Source organism: Kogia breviceps, chromosome 10, assembly GCF_026419965.1.
Source record: "Kogia breviceps isolate mKogBre1 chromosome 10, mKogBre1 haplotype 1, whole genome shotgun sequence".
NCBI lineage: Eukaryota > Metazoa > Chordata > Mammalia > Artiodactyla > Physeteridae > Kogia > Kogia breviceps.
In genome coordinates, this window is record NC_081319.1 from 102550087 (window position 1) to 102575971 (window position 25885).

The 25885-nt window shown below is 52.8% G+C and overlaps 1 protein-coding gene and 1 long non-coding RNA gene across 3 annotated transcripts in view; one reads left to right on the forward strand and one right to left on the reverse strand.

Annotated features, from left to right (window-relative positions):
- The window catches only part of SSR1 (signal sequence receptor subunit 1), a 22117-nt gene extending 13891 nt beyond the window's left edge, over positions 1–8226 (forward strand). Inside the window, exon 8 of the mRNA XM_059076751.2 lies at positions 5559–8226. Within this exon, the coding sequence (XP_058932734.1) occupies positions 5559–5626 (68 nt within the window). The 3' untranslated portion in view covers positions 5627–8226. The remainder of the gene's footprint in view (positions 1–5558) is intronic.
- Positions 1–21083, reverse strand: part of LOC136792043 (uncharacterized) — a 23446-nt gene extending 2363 nt beyond the window's left edge. Inside the window, exons 1-5 of one of the 2 annotated variants that reach the window (XR_010835183.1) lie at positions 20968–21055; positions 20639–20761; positions 9642–10030; positions 8222–8313; positions 3660–3867 (exon numbers count right to left, since the gene is read on the reverse strand). This is a non-coding gene — a long non-coding RNA (uncharacterized lncRNA). Of the gene's footprint in view, positions 1–3659; positions 3868–8221; positions 8314–9641; positions 10031–20638; positions 20762–20967 lie in introns of both variants that reach the window. The other variant, XR_010835184.1, reaches the window with a different exon arrangement.
- Between the last annotated feature and the right edge of the window lie 4802 nt (positions 21084–25885).

Here is a 25885-nt window from a genome sequence, read left to right on the forward strand (position 1 = left end):
AAAAAAAAGTTCAGAGATAACCTCCTGGCTCCACTAGTCCCATTTTCCATAAATAATTGGTACTTACGTGTTACTCTAAGTGTTTTCTATTCGAGTACCAGCTCATATGTCTATTGTGTCTGTGTGGATGTTTACACAGATGGCATCATGTGGCACACAGTTCTACAACCTGAGTTCTTGTGCCTTGGATGTCTTTTTTTGATAATTACTTGTATATTTACCTTATTCTTTTTAATAACTACATAATATTCTTTTATAATTCTTTTATATAAATGTGTCAGGATTAAGCCTGTTTTATAGTGAAGGATGTTTGTTATTTCCAGTTTTTTGCTCTTAAAATTAATACTCTAATGAATAGTCTTAATATATAAAATTACAGGCTAATTTAAAAAATTAAGATGTAATTGACATAAGTTTTGCATGTACAACATGATTTGATATTTGTATAAAATGTGAAATGATCGCCACATCGTTTAGTCAACACCATCCCACACAGTTACAAAGTTTGTTTTTCTTGCGATGAGAACCCTTAAGATCTATTCTCTTAGCAACTTTCAGATACACAATACAGTGTCGTTAACTATAGTCACCATGTTGTATATTAAATGTTTGTGACTTATAACTAGAAGTTTGTACCTTTTGACCCCCTACTATTTTGCCCACTCTCCTACCCGGGATACTTTTTTTTTTTTTTTTTTTTGCGGTACGCGGGCCTCTCACTGTTGTGGCCTCTCCCATTGCGGAGCACAGGCTCTGGACGCGCAGGCTCAGCGGCCACGGCTCACGGGCCCAGCTGCTCCGCGGCACGTGGGATCCTCCCGGACCGGGGCACGAACCCGCGTCCCCTGCATCGGCAGGTGGACTCTCAACCACTGTGACACCAGGGAAGCCCACTTTTTAAAAAATTAATTAATTTATTTGTGGCTGCGTTGGGTCTTCGTTGCTGTGCATGGGGTTTCTCTAGTTGTGGCTAGTTGTGGTGAGCAGGGGTTACTCTTCATTGCAGTGTGCGGGCTTCTCATTGCGGTGGCTTCTCTTGTTGCGGGGCACGGGCTCCAGGCGCATGGGCTTCAGTAGTTGTGGCTCGCGGGCTCTAGAGCGCAGGCTCAGTAGTTATGGCCCACGGGCTTAGTTGCTCCATGGCATGTGGGATCTTCCTGGACCAGGGCTCGAACCCATCTCCCCTGTACTGGCAGGCGGATTCTTAACCACTGTGCCACCAGGGAAGTCCCCAGAATAATTTCTTAAAAGTAGAATAGCTAGGGGCTTCCCTGGTGGCGCAGTGGTTGAGAGTCCGCCTGCCGATGCAGGGGAAGCGGGTTCGTGCCCCGGTCCAGGAGGATCCCACGTGCCGCAGAGTGGCTGGGCCCGTGAGCCATGGCCGCCGAGCCTGCGCATCCGGAGCCTGTGCTCCGCAACGGGAGAGGCCACAACAGTGAGAGGCCCGCGTACCGCAAAAACAAAAAAACCAAACCAAAAAACAAAACAAAACAAACAGAACAACAGAAAAAACAAGGGCTTCCCTGGTGGCACAGTGGTTGAGAGTCCGCCTGCCGATGCAGGGGACACGGGTTCGAGCCCCGGTCCGGGAGGATCCCACGTGCCGCGGAGCGGCTGGGCCCGTGAGCCGTGGCCGCTGAGCCTGCGTGTCCGGAGTCTGTGCTCCGCAAGGGGAGGGGCCACAGCAGTGAGAGGCCCGCGTACTGCAAAAAAAAAAAAAAAAAGGAGCATAGGAGGGGCCTCTTTTCCAGGCAGGAGAGTAGGGACATCATTCACAGAAGGGGTTGGCATTGGCCGATTCTTGAGTTCTGTGAGCGGGAGTCTTTTTTAATGTGCTCTGCTACGGCCTTCTGACTTTCCTTCTAGCCAAGTGGCAGCTATCAGATACTTTAAAGTGAGAAATAACAAATTCATGTTTTTTAAAAAGAATTATGTGATAGTTTGATGGAGGCTGGCTAACAAGTGGGAGCTAATGGACCCAGGGATACCAGTTAGGTGATTTCAGCCATACGTATGAGGAACCGTTAGGGCCTAAGCTAAGGCAGTAGTGAATGGGAATAAAAGGGCAGAGAAAGATATTTCGGAAGTGGAGCTGGTTGGGCTTTGCATTGATTGACGTTTGGTAGCTGCAGGAAGGGAGGAGTCAGGGTGCTCTGCGTTTGGGCAGCTGGATGAAAGATGGTCCCATTAACAGCAGGGACTCTAGGAAGAGGAGTGTCTGTGCACAAGGAGAGATGGGTGTGCGCTGGATGTGTTGGGTGCGAGGAGCCCATGCAACCCCAGTGAGCGCATGGGAGCATGTTCAGAGCACCGGCGGGCCAGGATATGGAGACACTGGCGCACAGAGCCTAGGTAACAGCTGAGGGTCTCTGTAAGGACAGACTTCCCACATCATCCAGCATTCCATGTGGCAGGAGATGGAATTGGGCGGAAGTGTAGACCATGGCCTCGACAGTGCAGCAGGATTGCTTATGTAGACTGGGAGATTGCTTTCATAGTATCTTTCTCTCTGACTTGTTATTCATGAACTGAAAAGCTGAGAATTATTACACTTACAGAGCAAAATTCCAATCATGTATAACTGTCTTCTCATTCAGTAAGTATTACCTATGGTGTCATAACACTATGCTAGGTTCTGAGTGGTATGTTAAAAAGAAGCGAAGAATATGTGTATGACTGTTTTTCAGAGTTTACATTTCTGCTTGAGGAAAATAAAGCACGTATGTGAAATAGTGTGTGATTCCGTGCTAGAATGAACAATGTGGACAACTTAAAAGTTAGGAGAGGGGGATCATATTGAGAGTCAAAGGAAGTCTTGTCGAAGGAGAGAATATCACGTGTCTCAGGTGATGAGTCTCGTTCAGGGTGCAAAGGAAGAAGGGTGGTTTCAAACAATTTGAGCCCATTACTAAGAAGTTTTTTCTTGTATGTTTTGCATTTCAGAGTAGGGTGCTTCGACTTCCCTGAGGTCTTTTAACTGTAAGTGACAGGTTAGCTGATTTTAATAGATAAATCATAGGATCTTCGCTAAATGCTGTTTCATATGTGTACATAGGGAAGCCTTCATCAGAAGCTATAACTATGGTCTTCTGTGTAATGTGACTTTAACTCAGGGATCTGTTACTGTGACATGTATCTCATTAATTTAAAAAAATCCATCTGAAAGTTATATAGTATTTCCCCACAGGTGAGATAGGAAATTAGATTATGCGGTCCGAGAAAGTGGAAAGGGACCAGTTTAACTTTCTGCTAACACCTTGCCTTTCTCTTTTCTAATATGAAAAAAGTTGCAGTGAGTTACCATTTTACTACAGTGTAGTCTTTTTCTAAATGGGCAGGAGAGGCATTTTTGGATCTGCCCCATTTATTCAGTATGAGACATCATGTTTAAGGTTTTCTGTGTTTTTTTTTTTTCTTAAGTTTTTTAGGGTTTTGGGGGGGGGTCAGAAGGAGGTGGTTTCCTTTGATAACTGAGAAGCACCATTATACACATTTCGTTGTTCTTTGCTGAAATGAAATGCCACTTTCTAGGCTGTTGAGGCATTTGGAGCCATTTTCCCCAAAGCTGCATGACTCCAGGCTACTCTCTGTCTCGTTTGTCTGCTGCTTAACTCTGATGAGCTAGATAGACATGTGGGAGGGGAAGGTTTTAGACTCACCGTTAAGGTAAAGTTGGATCAGCTGTCTTACTGATGGAGTGAAATTCATGTGTGTTGGACAGACAGGCTTTGCAGGTTCTCCGAGGCTCTTTTTTGTGTATTCCTGTATTTGAAACCCTGCTGCAGGGGGTTGACATTGTTGGGATTCAGTAATGACCATTTCACATCCCATAGTAACAGCTGTGTCCACACAGGTGGCTGTTAGATTCTGAAGGGAAAAAAAAAAAAAAAAAAGATTATTCAGCTGCTGCTTATATTTAAAAATTATTTAGGAGTAGAAGATGCAGTAATTCGTAGTCTAACGTTTCTGAAAATTTGATGAAAGTTGTAGGCTTTCTTTGTCAGAAAAGTGCTTCTGTGCTCAGCTTTAGGCACTAGAGCCCCCGAAACACATCATTACCAACCTACTCCATAAAGCACTGAGGCCAGCTCTCACACGATATTTCAGTCATTAATTCTTAAGCAGTTTAAAAAAAAGAATTTATAGCTTGTAAATATTCTTTGTAAATATTTACTGTATTCTTTTTAAGCTGGAAAAATAATTGTAATGTGTAAGTTATTCCGCAAGGAACTTACGTTCCTAATAGGTTAGGTGCTCCTAGAAAATATGAAAAAGACAACCGTCAGAGAGAAGACAGTCTTTCACTTTTTTTTTTGCGGTACGCGGGCCTCTCACTGTGGTGGCCTCTCCCGTTGCGGAGCACAGGCTCCGGACGCACAGGCTCAGCGGCCATGGCTCACGGGCCCAGCTGCTCCACGGCACGTGGGATCTTCCCAGACCGGGGCACGAACCCACGTCCCCTGCATCGGCAGGCGGACTCTCAACCACTGTGTCAACAGGGAAGCCCCAGTCTTTCATTTTTAAAAGAAACTTTAAAAGAAACCTCTAGATGACGCCTTACTGGGTAGAAGTGGAAGAAACTCACCACCAGTTTATTTTTTGCTTAATAGACCACACTAAGACTCTTAACATAAGAGAAAAAAGTAAAAAGATACTGCTTACGTGTGTAGGATGCTTTTAGTATTGATGTGACTGTATAATTTCCTTTAATCTGCTGCTCATTTCAGGTAAATTTATGAAATTACCATATGCAAACTACAATGGTGCTGCATTTATAAATATTAAGTCTAATTTGTAACCAATATTAAATTTTTATGCTATTTGTAAAGAATTTACTTATGCATGTATCATGTATAAACATGCTGAGCTGTAGAATTCAGGAAGATTTTGTATGGTAGCTTCAACATTACAGTGATCAAGATTAGATCTTTTCCCACCCTAATTGCAAAAAGATTTAATTGACATATAGTGAATGACATATTAGTTCCAGGTATACAACATAATTATAGATAACTTGTACACATTGGAAAGTGGTCACCACGGTAAGTCATCATCTGTCACCATACAAAGTTACCAAAAAAAATCTGTGTTTGTTGTTGTTGTGGGTTTTTTTGCGGTACACGGGCCTCTCACTGCCGTGGCCTCTCCCGTTGCGGAGCACAGGCTCCGGACGCGCAGGCTCAGCGGCCACGGCTCACGGGCCCAGCCACTCCGCGGTACGTGGGATCCTCCCGGACCGGGGCACGAACCCGCGTCCCCTGCATTGGCAGGCGGACTCCCAACCACTGCGCCACCAGGGAAGCCCAAAATTCCTGTTTGTGATGAGAACTTTTAAGATTTACTTAGCAACTTACAAGTATGTAGAGTTTCATTTTGAGTTACCTCTTGAAGGATTACTTTAAAGGTTAGTTAAAAAACTGCTAGATAAGAGGCATTTATTATTAGATGGTCTTCTTGCATGTGCGTCGTTTTCTTAATGGTAAAGTTGAAGGAAAATGCTTTTGAATTGAACACATGCACGACAGCCAGGCAAGTCAGAACTTTCTCTTTTTTTCCAGATAAAGCTTCACCAAGAAGGTTGCCCAGGAAACGGGCACAGAAGAGATCGGTGGGATCTGATGAGTAAATGTTCTTTGTGCCACAATTTGGTCTTTACTTAACCCGCCCTAATGTTTTTCGGCCTGCTGGGAATTAGTGCAGAGAAGCCATATCACCACAGACGGCAGCTACTACTTACGTGTGGACTGAGCCGTCGGAGTCTGTGGTGGTAACACTGCTGAAGATGCGTGGCGTTTATTTTTCTAAAGTAACAAATTTGGTTTTTTTAAAACCATTAAAAATCGATGTGGGTGTGTGTGTATGTGTGTGAGTGGTTGGTCTTACCAGAGTCATTGTTGAACTATCTGAAGCATGCCTTTAGAATACTAAACATAATGCTGTTGTCTCTTCCTTTTGGACATTTTCTGGCATTTTCCCCCAAAACTCAGCATTTGCCTGGTATGACTGTAGATGTCCTGCCTTGGACTGTTTTTAAAGAAAACAATGTTCCTTCTTTAGAATAGCGCAAATCCAGCTTGATGGCACAAATTTGCATGTTGTTGCTGTTTTACAACTAGTATTCTAAAGGCACGAGCAGGCGTAGCTACTTTTTAGCAGTAGAACTGTTTTGGTATTTTGCTGCTGTTTACTATAATGCACACCTTCCGAAACCTTCCCAAATAAGTTCAAGGAGTTTGGGAATCTCTAGCACCAAAATTGTGAAACATGAATATTCTGGTTTTGATATATAAAACCAACTTCACTCTTTTTTTTTTAAGAAAAAAGGTACATATGTGGAAACTGAGTTGTCCACTGTTCTATTTCTGACCCAAGAGATAGCTCTGGGATGATTTTTAGACCACTCTTTTTTTTTTTTTTTACGGTATGCAGGCCTCTCACTGCTGTGGCCTCTCCTGTTGCGGAGCACAGGCTCCGGACACGCGGGCTCAGCGGCCACGGCTCACGGGCCCAGCCGCTCCGCGGCATGTGGGATCCTCCCGGACCGGGGCACGAACCCGCGTCCCCTGCATCGGCAGGCGGGCTCTCAACCACTGCGCCACCAGGGAAGCCCTGTTTTGTTTTGTTTTTTCTCTCCTTAATAGAAGCATCTTGCTTAAGAAAAGTTGCCTTGGTCTACAGACTAAGCAAAATTCCAACTAATCCTAACCTGTTAAAGAGTTGGATAATTTTTAATGGTTAACCAGTTGTTTTTTATCTAATCTTTGGGGTATTTTGGTTGATTTTTTTTTCAAATTAATCTGAAGAACTCCAAAATTTTAAGCACTTAAGATATCAGAACCAAAATTAATTGGGCTTCATAAAATCCCTCTTAGTTTGCCCTTGCCCTAGGTAGTAAATTAAGTTTGGTGTTATTGTCAGGCTGGATAAGCAGCAGAGTAAAACAGTACAAACACATCCAAGGCTTTTCCCTCTGTCTTCAAGTCATATTCTCCCACATACATTTTGTAAGGAAATGGTAAATGAAATTTTAGTAGCTGTTTAATTCCTGATCTGTCTTCATTGTAATGAACTGATCCCTCTTTGCTATAATCCCCACCTGCACCCATGCCCACACAAAAAAACAATGAAACAGCACAAGTGAAAAACCTTTCCAAGTTGCTTAAGTCGTTAAACATCTGAGCCAAAGACAATGACAATAAAATAAGTTACTGTAAACCTGTTAACCGCTTTGCAAGTAGGGCTAAGGTGTCAAATTAACTATATTGGCAATGCTGAGCTATAAGCTTTCTATACCTGTAATATAAAGTGTTTGAGTTTTTAATTGGGCTGTATGATCAGTAGTTTATTTTGGAAAGCTCTGTGAGCTCTAAGAAACTGCATGGTTTTTATTGATATATTTCAAAACATTTTTGTGAATGTCCAAATTTGTGAAATTACTAGGACATAATGAAGTAAGGTGTAATCAAAAAATTTAAATGACCTCTACAGAGCATTTTATTGAATTCCTGGTGATACTTAGGCAATGGCAAAGCCACGCTGAGTTACAAGTGCCAGGCCTTCTGACTCCTGAGTAATCTGCCTTAAATGTACTAGAACTCCCATATCTGAGGTTCAAATTAGCGCACGGAAATTATCTGTCATGTTTTATTTTTATTTTTTTTGCGGTACGCGGGTCTCTCACTGTCGTGGCCTCTCCCGTTGCGGAGCACAAGCTCCGGACGCGCAGGCTCAGCGGCCACGGCTCACGGGCCCAGCCGCTCCGCGGCACGTGGGATCTTCCCGGACCGGGGCACGAACCCGTGTCCCCTGCATCGGCAGGTGGACTCTCAACCACTGCGCCACCAGGGAAGCCCTGTCATGTTTTATTTTTTAGCGTAGATTGGGAACACTTAAATTCTTGAGTCCTCAGATGCCAGGGGTCTCTGTAGTGTCAGTGTTTAACAGAAACTAACTCCATAATGAATGGAATTCAATTCCACACATGGTTTGTTCAAGCACACTTACTTAATAAGTAGCCTGTTTTTTAAATGTCTTTTTTAAATGTAAATATTTGAAGTTTTTGTTTGTTTTGATATATTAATTTGCTATACCAACCATGGTTTCAGAATTCATCTTTTAAACAACTTGGTTCCAGAGTCTGTAAAATGAACTGAGAATCTTCTGTGTTAAGCCTGTCACTGGGACGTGTGAGAATAATGTGTTCATAAAGCATGGATCTCACCTTGATCGTGCGGCTGCATCATTCATTTCAGGGTCTAACTTGTAAGACTGTTCCTGCCCCCTTGAGGGAAACGGTACCTCCAAGGTAGAAGCCTGAGGAAAATAGAAATCAGAAGGAACAAAGGATCATTGACTTGACTCTAGTGAAGTTTTTCATTTTAAATAAGCTTCAGAAAATAGTGACTTTGACAGGAAGAAAAGGCAAATTTAGATCTTAAAAAAAAAAAAAAAATTTAAAAAGCCCCTGCCCTAAAGGTGTATTTGCAGTTCATGAGCCTAGAATTGTGTTTTGGCTGTGTTGGGAAGAAGCAAACGGTGGTGATACATTGAAGCCTTTCCTTAATGACTGGTGCTATTTTGGAGGTACAGGAGTAGATAAATGTAACAGTATGTGAGGCTCTTATATAGCATTCATCTTTCGTGGTACAGTGATACCCATACCCTTGGTATGAAAGAAAATTTATTTGGCTGGAGCATTTAAATAACATAATTTTTTTTTTAACTAATGAACTTGGCACAGTACACATCATTTCTGCAAGATTTTGATAAATTACATCCTTGCATTTAAAGACATTCCCAGATACACTTGAAGTAATTTACCACAGTTTTGGACAGCATCATTTTTAGCTGTAAAATGAATAAATTTGCTCTACTTTTATTAAATAAAATCTTACTTTTCTTTGAACTAGTATCTCCAGCTTAGTGAAGAGCAACCTGACGCATAAACAAGACCCTGGCTATTCAAGTGGACGGCGCGTAGGTCCTGTTGCCGGGCTGATCTGTATCGGTCGGCTCGTCGCCCTTAGAGCAGAGGGGGAAGCAGCAAGCCTGGGGGCCGACCCGGAGCATGTGGACAATATCCCCGCAGGGCGCTTAATCCCTGTTCACTCCCACAAAAGGCTGGGCTCACACAGTACTTAGTTACATAATCTGAAGTTTTAGAGTTTTTTTTCTTTTAGATTTTGGAATCATATAGAAATACGATTAGGGTTTGGGTACTATTTAGCTGCCTTTTTTTTTAAAGTTAGTAGGAAAGGAAGTCATTTATTAAACTTCAGCCACATGCTGTGTTCCATTGGGCCTTTCCATTTATCATCTCATAAACCTTCACAACAACCCACTGAAAGAAAGTGATGCTGTTCATTTTATACACATGGGAAAAACCGAAGCCTCCGAGTGAAGCTTGTGCGAGGTTTCGTATTGACTCTGGATCTTATACATTCTCTTCCCTGCACCAGGTTTAAGATGGAGACTTTATAAAACCAGGCATTTGGGCAGCTTAAACAAATACTTGGTTTTCTAGAATCCAGCAACTAGCAAGTTCGGATAACCTCATGGTTATTTCAAAATCATGGTTAAAAACATTTTCTTCAAGGTGGGCTTTCTAGTCTGATTGCATTTTCAAGGACTGAAAGACTCACCTTCGTGTTAGCGATGAGAGTGCTGATCTCCCAGTTCTTGGGCTACACACACAGAGGCGGGTGGAGCTGGGAAGTGGGTTAGGCGTCTGTCGTGTCTTCCTGTTCCGACAGCGGTTTCCCCCGGTAGGGCACAGTGGAGCATTATGAAGGAAACGGCATCACCTGGAGAACACGGGAAGGACGGCCCTTATTTAAAGTTCAGAGACCACAGCTAAAGGTGACTCGGCGAGGCCCTGGTCCCCCGCTGCCCCTCACGCACGTGTCTGTTAACGGTGCCTGTGAACGACGGCCACCTCGTCCTGTCTCATGGCCTGTCTGCTGGGCCGTGGTCTTTGTGTCTTGCTGGCCTTTTGTCCCCGGCCTCTAGTTCACAGCCCTCGCGTGGAAACCTAACACGAGGGTTGGAAGAAGACAGGAAAGCGTGGGCCAGTGTTTACCGGCCGTCTTGCAGAGGGCTGTGCTCAGGAGTCCTGCTGATGGCCCGGTGTCTATTGTTGGCGGTCCTGTGAGGTTGAACAGAGAGCGGGGGGGGGGGGGGGGGGGTCGCGTGTGGTGTGCCGGCCTGGGGATCAGGACAGAGTCTGCCCTGGCCAGGAACCAGTGGTGGCGGTGAGAAGGCAGCTCATCTCTGGCGTCTCGGTGTGTTTTTTACATTGAGAAATACCCGGAAGTCCCAGTTTGATTCATACCTTTGCCTAATACAACGTTAAGTGATTTTTCTTCTTAAATCTGGTTTACTTAGCAAAAAGAAATAGGACTGAGGTATAGAATGGACTCGTGTCGGTCTGCCTGCGTCCCAACCCCAGCTCCTTCTTCGGAGCTGGAGGCACCGGGCTTCAGCCTGGGGTGCCTGACCCCCGGGGCTGTGGGTGCCGAGGACTCGGCCTGGCACGTGGCTGCGGGAACAGCCCGGGACGCGCGCGCAAGGCAGCTGCGGGCAGTGCTTTTCGGGCTTCGTTGTGGACTGAGGGTCAAACTCTACCGAAGAGAAAAGTGAAACCGTATTCGTTTGTAACGAAAGAGTAAACGCCTTAAGTTGGACATGAGGGGCCCGCGCACGTCATGGGTCTACGAATGAAGCGGCGCCGGGGGGCGGCCCGGGGCGTTGGCGGCCGCACGTGCAGCTCCCGGAGCGCTCGGGGAGGCCGCCGCGCCCCAGAGATGCCGTCGTCCGCCCTTCGAGCACCACTTCACTTCTGAGACGCCCCTCGGAACTGCTCACCGCCTCACACCGAGCCACCCAGAGATCATCGGTCTTCACGTTTTTTCAGAAACCCGCTGGTCCGATCACCCACCCGGACCGCATTTGTCAAAACAGGGGCTCAAGCTCTAACAGCCGGTCACGAAGGAGTGTGAGAAGCGCGGTCGCGGGGAGCGGCGCTCCGCGGAGCAGGGGCGCGTCGGGTCGCCCCGATCCCCCCGATGTGCTCGCGGCGGGGGACGCGCAGGATACCTTTTCCCGGGTTCTGGCCGCGCCTCGCAGGATTTGCTGGGCACTTTCTCTCTGAGGTAGGTCCCTCCTGTGGACGTCAGGGCACGTGTCCAGCGTGCGGGAACGCCCGGCCGCCGGCTCCGCTCTCCGTCGCCCGCCGGGCGGGTCCTCGGCGCCCCGGGGAGCGGGCGGCAGGCCTGCGGCCCCCGCGGCACCGGGCACTTGAGTGGCGGAGTTGCAGTACTTGGCGGTCTTGCGTGCCTTTCTCATCCCGTTCACGACCGAGCGACCGTCGTGTTTTTAAAACGTGCCCCTGCGAGGGGGGGCTTCCGTCCCCACGGAGTGGAAGCGTGACCCCGAGCAGCGGAGGCTGCTGTCCCGCAGCTGCAGGGCGCACGGTGGCGCGAGGGTGGTTCCAGGGGGGACCTGCCTTCGTCACGTCCCTCCCGGACAGCACACCTGGTGGCGCCTAAAGACGCCTTCAGGGACCAGCGGCCAGAGGCCGTGTCTGTGCCTCGAGGGCTTTCCCACGCTCGCCACCCTGGGCGCCTCCATTCCTGGCACCAAGTCCCGTCTCCAGATCCTCGGGAGACTTCTCTCCGCGCCTGGCCTCCGTGCCCTCGTCCTGGCTTCTGTCTTCCCGTCCAGACTCTGGCGTGTTCTCTTGCCCCTCTGGCTGCTCCGGTGCTGGTCCTCCGGGGCTTCGGGCTTCCCTTCACTGGGCCTTCAGTCTTCTAACTGCTTTGCAACCCAGCTTCCGCCCCAGAGACCTCTCCTGGGCCGGCCTTGGACCTGTGCCTCTAGCCCCGGCCCTTCTAAGTGCCCGTGGTTCACGTTCACTTAAATGTTTTACCGTAACCCCAAACCAACAGGTCACAGATGCTTATTTCCCTCCATAAATCTGTCAGTCTGACTGCTTGTCCTTCTTCAGGAACATGACTGCTGTTTATCCAACGTTAAATCTTAAAGAGGCCCAGGTACAGTGATTTGCCCTTAAGTATTCAATACATTCTTACTAATTTACCTCTGCTATAAATTAAATTAGATTTCAGTTCTCTCCATTTCAAAATCTTAACAACTTAAGAACTTTAAAGAAATCCGAATGTATTCAGTATAGGCAAAAATACCTCTGGTTCCAAATACTTCCTTCTTTTTACATTTCCTACTGCACTGCAAGAGGTCTTGGGTGCTTGCTATTTTAATTCTAGCGGGCAGTGTATTTTAACCAGGCCATTTATGACAGAACGTTCTTCTGCAGTGTGGGTTCTTTGGTTGCTTTTTTACTGTACGCGGGCCTCTCGCTGCTCCAGATGCGCAGGCTCAGCCGCCACGGCTCAAGGGCCCGGCCGCTCCGCGGCACGTGGGATCCTCCCGGACCGGGGCACGAACCCGCGTCCCCTGCATCGGCAGGCGGACTCCCAACCACTGCGCCACCGGGGAAGCCCTGCAGCGTGGGTTTTATCTGGTGACTGTGAGAAAGTTATCCGGCCACCTTTAGGACTGACTAGTTAATGACACATTTGAGAAAAGTTCCTCCCCAGTGAGTATCTGGAAATGACAGTTTTTCCAGTTTGGTAAACCCAAGACCACCCTTTTTTCTTACAAAATTTAGACATTTCAAGTAACAAGTTTTGTTCTAGAATGAAGAAGATTTAAGATGGGCTTTGCATGTGCTGTTTGGCAGTGAGCTCTTTGACTTTTCAAATGATGGTCATAAGACACCTCCGCCCAACACACATACATACATACATACGTACACACACACACGTGTGCGCATATTAAGTTTCGGTTCCCAGTAATTAGAGGCTGCATACTCTGACCGTTTAAACGTTTTTAAGTGAGCAGAGATGCCTCTTTGGTTTAACTTCATCGGTATATCACTGAGTCAGTACCGAAAATTTCCTTCTTTTCATGATTTTGTTGTAAGTGGTAGAGCTGAATTAATGTATCCTTTATAGAAAAAGTAACTTTTGATTAGAAGCTGTGCATACTCTGGCGATTTGGTCTTTGTAACTATGTAATATTTTTAGTCTTCTCTGCTGAAAGGAAGTGAATCAAAAAATATCAGGGCCCTGGGAACCAGCATTTAAATTTCTTCTCTGCAGTGCTTAAAACGCTCAGTGTTAAGTAAATTCCAGATTAGTCCAAAGTCTGAAAAGAAGTACACAAAATGCTGAAGCAGTTTTCGTGGTAGAGTGGTGGATTTTTTTTCCTTTTCAAAGTGTCTGTAAATGTGCTTACATTTTAGAATGGAAGAGATAAACGTAAGTGTTAAATTGATTTGAGTCTCCTACGATGAGTATAATAGTCACAGTGGTTGTGGGCAGCTTGGCTGTGGCCCAGAAATAAAGTGAGTCCATTCGAAAACTTAGATGTCTCTGTCGCTTTACATACTCAGAGAAAATCAACAAGATAGACTGGTAGAAAATCCTCAGAAGATTTTACCTTGGACGCACCCAGGCCTGCTCCTCATCTGTTCCGCCTTCACATTAATAAACCACCTGCATCTCCACCTGGGCCCGTGCCGGCCTCTGCTGGGCACTGCCGGCCCCCCCAGCCCTGGTGCCCGCACGCCACCCCCCCCCCAGCCCTGGTGCCCGCACGCCCCCCCCCCCCGCCGTGGCAGTGACTCCCTCTGGCCAGACGCCCCCGCATCGGCGCCCCCCCCCCCGCAGCCTTCCCTCGTCAAGGGCGCCCGCCCCCCGACGCCTCGCACCCCGCCGGCGTCGGCCTCGTGCCTCGCCGCTCCCCGGCGCTTCCCTTCTGCTGCCCATCAGCCCCTTCTCGAATCTTCGGCTTCGTGACAGCAAGGATTTCCAGTCACCCGGCCCGCAAGTCTCGGAACGGGAGCTGGCACGTGGCACGTGTTTAATAAATACGAGTTAACCTCGCAGCCCTGCAGTGAACTAGGTAACACCCGCGTCTTGCAGGTGAGGAAACCGAAGGTACGAGCCCGATGACGTACTAAGACGCGGTCGGCTGTTAGGTGGCAAAGCCGAGCCTGGAACGCAGGCTGGTCTGTGTCCAGAGCCTTCACAGAATCCTGTGGCGTCCCTCGTAATCAGGAGGTTCTCCCGGTGGCCGCACGGTCCCCATTCGCTGAAAACCCAGGAGAAACGTTGCCGGCCTCACCGGCCTCACCTGCGTGGGGAGGACTCCAGGGAGGGACCGGGGCTGCAGCTCCACCAGGAGGCAGTTACCAAGCAGAGCCAAGGAAACCTGCAAGCGAGTGCCCGGGAGTCGCCGGGAAGGTGGCTCTAGTGAAATCCCGCTGGTGAGTGTCAGAGAAAGGAAGTGAAACGATAGGGGCGTCGCAGCCGAGCTGCACACAATCGAGTTAGTTCCCAAATCGTGAGTGAACTGTAACCTTAAATAGTTTTCATTAAATGTATAATCCAAGCTTGGCAAATTAAGTGGAGACGATGAGATAAGCTACCAGGGGTGACAGCTCCAGGAGGAGAGTTTCAAGTCAGGAGGCTAGCTGTGTTATTAAGACTTAAAAAAAAAAAAAAGTTGCTAATTTTCTTATAAGGGAATGGTTCACTCTTTGCATCACAACTTTAAATCAGGAGTATTCCTCCTCTGCAAGAATCCTCCAAGCGACAGGGAAACATTTTAAAGCAGAACCCAAACTCCCAGGCCCCCTGGAACCCGCCTGCGCGGGGGTGTTCTGCTGCCCTCTGCTGCTCACGGCTGGTACCGCCGTGACGGTTCATTCCCAGGGCCGCCCCAAGGCATCGCCAGAAAGACTCTTAGCTGTCCTCCCCTCAAGCAAGCCGCCGGCCTGGGCATCCTGTGCCCCACCTCCACCCCAAACCAAACGTGGGACTAAACGAAAATAACTGCTTTTGCTAGGACGTCAGTGAAGTGACTTGGATTCAGCTGGGTGAACATGTCACCTGGAGAGCTGGCCAAACACACACGGCGCGTGCTCTCTGGATCCTTTGTCTCCCGAGGGAAACTTGGTCTCAGACAAAGCCACAGCCCGCCTGCTCTGCCTGCATCACGGCCACACACACGTGTTTACTCCGGAGGCACTCGTGAAATACTTCCTCTCGTTGGACATGAGTGTGATGGTTAACAGCCCTTGTTTGAATCCAGACCCACCCGCGTAGCAAATCTGACACAAGGCACCTAACTGGTCCCACCTGTTTCTTCTTCTATAAATTGGGGATAATCGTAACTAAAATTATTAGTTATTAACGTCCAGTGAATGTAAAGCCCTCACTATACGCCAAGTGTTTGGTTGGGTTTGTTAAAGATACTGCCTGTGAAAAGAAAGCTGACCCCAGTGCCTGGCCCACAGTAACCTAATCTTCACTACTAGGAATGTATTTTTTCCTCATTCCATAAACAATGTTCATTTGTCAGCCCACTGAAAACCATCATCAACTTTTTTCCCCTAGAACTGTGAAATTCTGTCTCAAAGGTGTGGTCCTTACGCTTTTCCCGTACTTTATGGAGCCTCATATAACATTAGAGCTGGAAAGAACCCACAGAGTCATCCAGGCCAGCCTTCTGGCCACCTGGCCAGGTGGCCTATCCCATCTTTGGACAGCTCAGCTAGTAGACAGTTCTTGCTGGAGCCCAGATCAGCTTCCTTGTGGTCTGTGTCCTAGTTCTGCCCTCCAGATCATCTTTTAAAAATCTGTTCTCTCTCCCTTACAACTCTCGTGTGTGTGTGTGTGTGTGTGTGTGTGTGTGTGTGTGTGTGTGTGTGTGTGTGTAGACCTCTATCACTCCCTCCTTTGTCAAAAATATTTTATCCAGGCTCAAGTAAAAAGTAATAATAACTACCTCAACCTAATTTGTTCCCAAGGAAACAGTGCCTTTATTAAAATGATGGCAATTGTCTGCCCACTTAAATCTTTACCTATTTTATTGAATAATGGAAATTAAAGGGTCCAAAATGATTGCTTGAGGTAAAGGATGAAAATAACTGCCATTCCTTCTCCCTCCAAACAAATCACTTCAACAGTTATTTCTTGCTCTTAGGCGGCATTCACCAACCTTGCTGCCCATACGATTGGGGGTGGGGGAGGGGAGGTTTGCTTAGGGCGCCGTGGCCAGAGCTGCCGATTTCCGCTCCTGGCGGGCGCCCAGGAACCCGCATTTAATGCCCGCCACCGGTGCTCCCACAACTGCACTGCAAAACAGTCGCCAGGAGAGTCTGGGTCTCCCCTGCCGGTCCTGCTGGCTGCAGAGCAGTGAGCCAGCCGGCCCTGCTTGCCCTCGGGAAGCCCTGGACTAGCTTGTGACAGGACAGCGCACGCGCCACAGCCAGTGTTGTCAGCCCGGACCTGAGTGGCCGCCCTGTCCTTGTACAGAAACGGGGCTGCTTCACTGTCCCCCCGCCGTTGTCTCCTCTCCTCGTGTTGGATGCCTGAGGCCAAGTGAAAATGGTGGTGGGACGCGGCCCTGGTCCCCAGTGGGTGGGCTCCCCGCGGTCGGTGAGCAGGGCACACACGCGGCGCCCACGTGCTGGCCGCGCCTGCGGTGCCACCGCCGGTCCAGTCCCCCCAACCTCGGCCACGAGGCGCCACCGGGACCCTCGGCGATGGCCCGGTCCCTCCCACGGCCTGCAGGAGCCGGACCCAAACCTCTGCGGCGCGCGTCTCCGTGCGACCTCTGAACCCAAGCCCGCAGCGCCCCCGCTGAGCTGCTCGGTCCGTCTCCGCCCCCAGCCTCGCAGCCCGCCCTCCGCCTACACGGGGGCGCCGGTGCCCTCTGCCCTCACCTGCCCGTCGGGCACCGAGTCTGGGAGCGGCCTTTACTTTCATACAGTTTGGAACCTGGAGAGAAGCTGCGGAACATTGCTAAGGAATTCCCCACACACTCCACCTTCACCCACATCCTGAACTGCTGACTTCCGCTGCAGACACACCTGCACGAGAGCCGCGCCGTCCCTGACCCCTCCCGGAACAGGCACGCTCTCTGACCAGGGGACGTGCCACACCGCTGCAGGGATGCCGAGCCACAGGCCGCGGCCAGCGCTCCCCACCTGGCCCAGCACCGCCCCCGGCGCGGCCTCCTGCTTCGGGAGCCGGTCCGGGGTCACGCGGTCCGTGCCCTTGTCACGTGCCCGTGGCCCCCTTGGGTCTGGACGATTCCTCGGCCCTTCGGGACACGGGCGCCTTGGGGGAGGGCGGGCCGGTAGCTCCGCGTGACCCCGGCCGGGCCGTGTGTGCTGCGTCCTCGTGACTGGGCCACGCGGCAGGGCGCCCGGCCCTGGGACGTGGGTGCGGACCACGGGCAAAGGTGGGGCCCTGCGTACTTCCTGGCCCCTCCTCCTCGAGGGAAGCTTCCCCATGCCGGGCACCGGGGCTAGGTCAGCGGCCTGGCCCATCACGCCCCGGGCACCGGCCACCCTGCCCTCGGCAGGGCTCCCAGTCCAGACCTGGCACAGAGCGGGTGCTCCACAAATGTCTGCGGGGTGGATGAAGGAATGAGTGAGTCGCAGAGCAGAGCCCTCCAAATCTCGCCGCACCAGCCTGGGTGCGCTTCCCCCCCTCCTTGGTGTGTAGATGGGCATCTTCTCCCTGTGTCCTCACACGGACCGACCACACACATCCCTGGTGTCTGGGTCCAAACTTCGCCTTCTTATAAGAAGACCAGGGACTTCCCTTGGTGGCGCAGTGGTTAAGAATCCGCCTGCCAATGCAGGGGACACGGGTTCGAGCCCCGGTCTGGGAAGATCCCACAGGCCGCAGAGCAACTAAGCCCGCGTGCCACAGCTACTGAGCCTGCGCTCTAGAGCCCGCGAGCCACAACTACTGAAGCCCGCCCACTGCAATGAAGAGTAGCCCCTGCTCACCGCAACTAGAGAAAGCCCGCACGCAGCAACGGAGACCCAATACAGCCAAAAATAAAAATAAATTAAAAAAAAAAAAGAAGACCAGTCAGATTGGATTAGGGTCACCCTAACTTAATCACCCTTTGAAAGGCCCCTCTCCAAACATAGTCACATTCCTAGGTGCTGGGGGTTGAATCTGGGGGGACACAAGTCAGCCCATAACAGGCAGTATTTCCTTAGCTATGATCATATACATGGTTAAGGGCTTTGACCGTCTAAGTACCATCTCTCAAGTTGAAGCTGCCCCTCCTTACCTTGTGGTCCAGTTAGCTTTATCTTCAGATAAACATGTAACATTTGCAGCCTCCAAACTCTAGAAATTTTTAGATTTCTAAGCAGCTTTTTGGTGAGCCTCTATCTCTAGTATCAACACAAAATTAAACCCTGGGCCCAGAGCTTCCCAGCCGAGGCCAACCTTGCAGTGTGACATAATGCAGAGGACCTGGCCCAGCAACCCTGGGACAGCAGAGGCAAACCAGGACCCTCACCAGCAAGCGCTCCTCACCCCGCACTGGGCCTCTGGCGTCTCCCGCCTCCCTCGATGGCTCGTCGTGGACTGCAGAGGAGCCCAGGCCGCGCCAGGCCAGCGCTCGGGTGGGGAGCCACCGTTGCAGGGAAGGACGCGGCGCGGGCTTGGCAGCAGCAGTCCCAGCTGTGACGCCCCCTCCCTGACTCAGGGTCCCCGCTGCCTTTCAGAAAATGGAAAGTCTCCAAACGAAGAGATGATACGTGACAATTTTGTGTAGCGTGTGGAAGCACTCACAGAGGCCCCATCAGGGAGACTATGAATCCTTTCCTAATATCAGAAGGAGAAGGAAGGCTTTTCCGTCCCCAGCTCCGTGTGACTACGGCTGCCACCGTCCCGGTCATGACACCCTTGAAGGGGCCTCCCTCTCCCCACATGTCCCTGGAACAGAAGCTGAGGGTCTACTCGGTGAAGGCCGCAGGTCTCAGGGAGGCCTGGGGACTAACTATTATCTTAGGCAGCTTCTATGTACTTGAAGCTCTGTGCGTCCCTGACGTTCTGGGAAATGGGCACTTAACACCCATTCTGGAGACGAAGACATCAAATCCAGAGACGCGAGTCACCGTGGGGCCGGGGTTTGAGCCCAGGTCTGTCTGGCTCCGAATCCCATCAGCTGCCCCTGTGTCGCCCTCAGGACACCCCAGGCTGGGCAGGTCCAGCTTTCGGCATGGTAGGAAGCTCCGGGGAGCTTGAAAAACCTTCCGCGTGGAGCCCCACCCCAGAGACCGTTTAATGGGCCTCAGCTGAGGCCCCATTGCAGGATGGAACAGTCCCCAGGTGACCGTAATGAGCCGCCCAGGGAGAAGCCCCGCCTGCCATGCGCAGCACCTGCCCCCTGACCCCCCGCCAGTGGGTGGACTCAATTCACTGAGAACGCGCATGTCCACGTGGCCTGGGCAGAAGCCCCAGTCCCGGCGCTGACCTGCTTGGCGGATGAGACCCCAAACTGTGTCCCAGACCACATGGCCGGCAGGGCCTGCCCACCCGGGCTCTGTCCCCATCTGCAAAACGCACACCCCGAGTCGCTGCATCGTGCAGGCGCCGGGCTGAGGTTTGGAGGGGACACAGGATAACTGCCCCGTGCGTCCTCCAGTCTAGCTGAGGAGACACAGCTCTGCTAAACAAAAGAAACGGGGAAAAAGGGCAAATACATTCCACCATATAAAAAGAACCAAGCCAGTGCCCAACTGGGGGTGTCCCATCGGGGGTGTGGGCCCGAGCGACGGTGGGGTACATGGAGGAAGAGACAGGTGTTTGCTATCGAGAGACGGCTGACTGTGAGCCCCGCCTGATCGCACACATGTGTGCGCGCGCACAAACACACATGCCCCCCGGGCTCCAGCGCGAAGTAGGTTAACCTTTTCGCAGGGGAAGAGGGTGCCGTTTCCTGCTGCTACAGGCGGCTCTGCAGGCATAGGGAACGTGGTTTCTCTGCCCCAGGGGGACCCCATAAAGCTGCTTGGAACCCCCTTTCTTCTCTCTCTCCCCCTCCCCACCCCCCATGACCTCAGTGATCCCCAGAGCTTCAGCTCCTACACAACTCAAATCCGGCTGCAGCTCTCACCTGTCCCCTGAGCTGCAGACGCCCCACCTGCATGCCTGCCCACTGGACGCCCCGCAAACTCCCCCTCCCCCGGGCGACAGCCCCACCCCCGAGTCCTCCTCTGTGGAACGTTCCATCCGGGCAGCTCAGGGACAGCCAACTGGCCCTCTGCTCCAAGACTGGCATGCGAGCCAGAAGTGGGCACGAGGCTCCGGCCAGAACGGGTCACTCCCGGGTCCCTGGTGAGGAGCCGCGGAGTGGCTGAGCCGCGGAGTGGCTGAGCCGGGGAGGCAGAGCGGGGAGAAGGCGGCTCTAGCACCGGCCCTGGGGTGCCTGCACCCGCCGAGCGCCAGGCGCCCTCCCGGCCTCCCGGTGCAACCACTAACACTGTCCCATGTCTGCATGAGCCGGTCCGAGCTGGCTTCTGTCCCTTTTGGCCATCAAAGGCTCCTCGAACAAGATGAGCCCACGGCCGCCAGGCCCAGCGACCAGCTCCTGGCCGGCCCCCCGGCTGCCCTGGTGGCAGCACCGCCCGCGTCACCTAGTCCGCCGCCCCGACCCACACCCCGGCGCCTTGTACCCCCGCAGCGCCCGCGCCCCGCTGCACCCCGCCGCCCCCTCCATCCCCCTCCAACCCCCTCACCTGGGCCCGGGCGACTTCAGCCATTTCCTCCCTGGGCCTCCCGGCTCCGCTCCGCCCTGCGCTCCGCCGCGGGATGTTTCTAGAACCAGCTTGATCCGACAATCGACCTTCATCGAGCCCCTCCTGCCGCCAGGACCGCGCTCTCGACCACAGCTCTAATCCCCGGGCTCACGTGCGCTTCTCGCTGTCCCCGCCAGCACCCCGGCACGGACCACTGAACGGCGTCGTCCCCTCCGAGGACGACTGGCCTGCGCCCCCGCCCCCTCCCCCGGGCCCCCCAGACCCCGGGGCAGCGGAGTCTGCGCCTCCCTCACCCTGGGGTTTCCTACCTGGCTCCGCAGGCCCCGGGCGCCCGCAGGTGATCCCTGAGCGAAGTAAGGAGGGACCCACCCACCACGTGCCTCCCGGGCTCTCCACGCCCGCCCCGCCCCGCCCCTCTCGCCCCTCCCCTCTCGCCCCTCCCTTCCCCGCCCCGCCCCCTCGCCCCGCCCCGCCCCGCCCCGCCCCTCCTCCAGCCTCCCTCTGGGTCTGGAGATCAGCGAGACATCGTTGGGAAGCCAGTCCGCACGCTTTTCTGGCTCCTTTTTTTCTCCCCCAGTTAAACAAAAGCTTAAAAAAACCCAGCGGTATGGGGGGGTGACAAGTTGGAGCACCGAGGACTTGGGGGGAGTGAAACTAGTCTGTCGCCTACTGTGATGGCGAATCCACGTCGTGGACGTTTGTCCAAACCCACAGGACGTCCGCCACCGAGAGTGAGCCCTCGTGCCAACCGCGGACCCCGGGGGACAGGGACCGTGCAGGCTCATCCGTTGTAGTAGACGCCCCCCGCCCCGGCGTGCTGGGGGTGTGAGGATGGGGCCGGTGGAGACAGAGAGTAAATAACCTGCCTCTCCGTTTTGCTGTGAACCTAAAACTAGTCTTAAGGAAAAAAAAAAAAAAAAAAGACAATACATAACAGGAAAAACTGGCTCGGGTGCAGTTCAGTTTTAGTAAAGATGAGGTGCTTCCCTCCTTTCCTGTTCACGCCACGCCTCCACCCACCTCTGCCCACACCCCGCTGCTCTGCTTGGGCCGGGGAGGGGGGCTTGTCCCTTCACTCAGGGTCACCATGTGGGCACCTTTAGCCCCACCTTCTCCGGCAGGATCCAAACCCCGGAGAGTCAGTACTTAACCTCAGGGGGAGCAGGGCTGAGCCCTGGTGCTGGTGAGGGGGGAGGGAGAGCAGGTGGGAATGATCTGGAAGATTCCAGAAGGACGTGGGCCAGGCCACCGGCCCTGCTGCTGCCTGGTAGGGCCCCGAGGCCCAGAGCCGGGAGGACGGTGTCCCGGGCGACAGGGCACAGGCCACCCGGGGCAGAGCCCGGCTGTCACCAGGGGCGGGGCCGGGCTGTGGAGGACACGGCAGGACGGCGGGCAGTCCCCGGCCACTGCGACTGTGCAGAGCCCGGGGAGAAATAAGCGGGCGCTTGAGGCTGGGGGACAGCTGCCAGCGACCCGCGGCCAGTCGGCTGACACGCAGCCCTGGGTCCTGGGCCCCTGAGGAGGGGTGGGGGGTGCTTAGGCAGGTGTTGCTTCAGGGCTGCGGGGCTCGGCAGCACTGCGGATGCCTCCGGCCGTCTCCCGCCGTCCCCCGGAGACCACGGCCCCTTGGTCTTGGGAGAGGCCCGGTCAGGACGCGGGGTGTGTGTACGGTCCGCACAGGGGCTGCAGTGAGGCCCGGGCGCCCGGGCTCACCTACCCCCCCCCCCCCCAGGGTCCCCGTGCCCGAGGGAGCCGATCAGAGAGGGAAGCAGAAAGGCTTTCCCTGCGTTTCGAACAAGCCCCCCCCCGCCCCCGTTTTCGTTTTGCTCCGGTCCCGCAATTGCCGGCCAGCTCTGGCAAAGGGACAAGCAGGTATCAGAAGACGGGGGCCCCAGAGGTCCAGGAGGGAGGCGTCTGCTCCCAGAACTCAGGGCTGAGGTCGGGCTCATGCAGCACTCACGCAGCTTCGCTTCCTGGGCCGGGGCCGGGCTCTGGGGTGTGCTGGGGTCCCTGTGCTGCTACAGGTAGGTGGGTAGCTACACGGGCTGGAGAAGAGGGCAGGCGGAGTGTTGGAAGGAAGGTCCTGGCGCATTTCCTAGATCTCAGAGTTTCTCCAGCCCAGACGACGGCCTCGGTGTTCCTGACGGCAGCTGGCGGCACAGCCGACGGGCAGGAGCCCGGGACTGTCTGTCATTTCTGGGACAATGGTTTTCGGACTTTCCTGGGCTTCAGGATTCTCTGGGAATTCCCTCCTGAGAAAAATTCCTGAACCAGTAGGTCCGGAATTTTTAACGAGCAACCCAGGAATTCTCTTTAGTGGGCGTGGGTTGTCCACACCGAGGAGCTGAAGGGCCTCCCGTCTTGGAGGTTCTGCCCCGGCAGACGCCTTGTGGAGCAGAGATGAGCCAGCCCTGCAGAGCCCTGCCACCCACGGAAGCCTGCCCCTGAGTTCTGGTGTCACTTGCCTTGCGGCAAAGAAGCTGGAACAGTCGGGAATGCACTGACTAACCTTGGGAACACGTAGGCAGCACCCACATCGCATCTGCTTCCACGTCTGAGAAGCAGGTGCTCCCAATTGTCTGTAACTGCTGTTTCAGTGGACACCACACAGCATCACAGACCCCCAAGGCAGCCACCTTCCGTTTTAGCATTTTTCCGGTGGGCAATTTCATCCTAACAAGGCCACCCATTAGCCAGCTGACCTGGGCAAGTCATTTCACCCTCGTCTCTGCTCCAAGGCGATAAGGGTATTTTTTCCTTCCCAGTTCACTGGACGTGGGTGAAGAAGAGAGACAAAACCCACGGGAAAACAAGTTGCAACGTGCAACGCGCTATATAAACATGTCCAAGAGTGAGGAAGGAATGGAAGTCGGGCCCAACTAAAACAGCAGTATTCGATAAATAAAAACGGCACTGAGAGGCAAGATGACAGCTTTTAACTCTTTTTCTCCATATTTTCCTGCAGCTCCCAAATTTTCCAAACTTTTACTTAGAAGAGCCGCCCCCGTCCCTGGACGAAGGCAGCCAGGGGAGCTGCTGCAGCCCCGCTGGCCTCCCTAACTCTTGCGGGCGAGGTGGAGGCTGCCAGCAGCCAGGCAGGTACCTCCCTCCCTCCTTGGGCTGTGGCTTCCTTCCCCGAAAAGCAAAACGGGAAAGGAGTGCCCGCTGGTTTCTTATTTAGGACACTTATTTGGCAGCCGAGAATCGGAGGGGCCTGTGTTGTCATTGTTAAAGAGTAACCTTCAATTTCAAGTTTAAAATAGACCCGGTCCTCTCCCCGGGTCCCAGCCTCCCCGGGAATTGTTGGTGGTGGAAAGGGGGCCCAGGCGGCCTGGCACCCAGGCGAGGAGCTGGCAACTGGGCAGGGCGCTGGAGGGCCCTTCTCGCTCCTCGGCCGCTTCAAGGAGCCTTTGGAATCTGAGAGTCGGGCACCAGTGCAGAAACTCAAGCAAGATTTCTGGGTGGCTTGTGTTCAGGCTGTGGCTGGAGCAGCGCCTGGTGGGAGGAGACGCCAGAAGGGCCCAGAATCCACACAGTCCCAACACCTGGCCTGGGCTTTGCCTCCCTCCCGCTGAGATGGGGACCAGAACCTCACACCCTGCCACGCAGGTGTCGACTCAGCAGGTCTGGGGGAGTGACCTTCTGAGTGCTGGATGTCCTGAGACCTGTCAGGTCACTGTCCCACCGCCTCGGGGCTCCTCTTCCTTTGGACTTGCCTTGATTCCGTATCTTCCTGGTCTAGTCCGTTTGTCTCCCACTGGTACCACCTTCGTTCTGCAGGGAAAGGAGTCTTCTGTCTTTTTCCTCACTGTGTTCTCTCCGTGCTGAGGACAGTGCCAGGTGCACAGCAGCGGCCCAGGCTCCACCTTGTTGAATAAAGGCACCGTCGGGGTAACTGGATCCTGGGAAAAAACAAGCAAAACACCCCCAAAGCTCCATCCGGTTCAAGGCCTTATCCATGTTTTGACAGCTACAAAAGTAAAACTGATTTTTAAACATAAACTCCTTTCATTTCCCCATCTTCTGACAGGGGTGGTGAATCGCGAAGGGGGTTTCTAACAGGAGCAAGCAGAAGGCGAAGCAGGGCCTCGGGGGAGATGGCCCTTGGTTCTCTGAGGTCACCTGTGCTTGACTGGGATTCTTTGAAGAGACAACAGAAGAGAAAACCCAAGCCCACGTGTTTACCTGATAAACGCATGACTCTTGGGACTTCCCTGGCAGCCCAGCCGTTAAGACGTCCCCTTCCGCTGCAGTGGGCGCGGGTTTGATTCCTGGTCGGGGAGCTAAGATCCCACATGCCTCGTGGCCAAAACCATCCACACCTAAAACAGAAGCAATATGGTAACAAATTCAATAAAGACTTTAAAAATGGTCCACATCCAAAAAAATCATAAAAAGCAACAAAAAAGGAAAACTCGCCCCGGCCCCACCCCCACCCCCCGTGCCCACCCCTCGTGATGCTAAGGCTCCTCACGTAACGCGCCATCAGAGCCAAAATATAAACTCTGCCAGAAACGCCCACTCCGCGTGTGCCCACGGCCTCCCTCTGCCAGGACAGCTGCCCGGGCGAGCGGATGCCGGCCAGCCTGAGCGTCCTCCCCGTCTGCCCGGGGTCAGCAGCAAGGGAGGCTCAGCCCGGGGCGGAGGTGGGTGCCTGGGGGTGCGGTGGCCTGGGAGGAAGGGCCCGCAGCTCATTCCCCGGGGGGAGGGGGCCCCGGTTGGCTCACAACTCCAAGCACGGGAGGTGACAGGGCAGATGAACTTCATCTCCTCTTCCTAAGTAACAGGCTTATTACTCTTTTGATAAATTCCATCTTTCACCTCCTCTGTGCTTCTTCCAGCATCACCCAGACCCCCAGGGGTTGTACCCAACACACGCAGACATGGGTGGGCGGAGGGGCATTTCCCTGGGCTCTGCACCCTGCGTCTTTGGCAGCCTATTCCACAGGGGCTGACCCTTTGCCCTTCACACTGACCACGCGCAGTCCCAGTTCCCTGCCAGGAAAGACCCCACCCACGGGGAAGGGGGGGGCTCTGAAGTGTGGTTCCTGGGTGGCTAGCGGCAACCCCTCGCCCACGAGGGCTTGTCTCCTCGTGGAGACAAGCTGCTTGAGCTGCTTGTTTATGATACAACCATTCCTGAGTTATTTGGTTGTTTTATTAACACCGGTCAGGACCCCTCACTGGACCTCACCAAAGCCAGTCTGTCTTCTGGGGCTGGCGTGT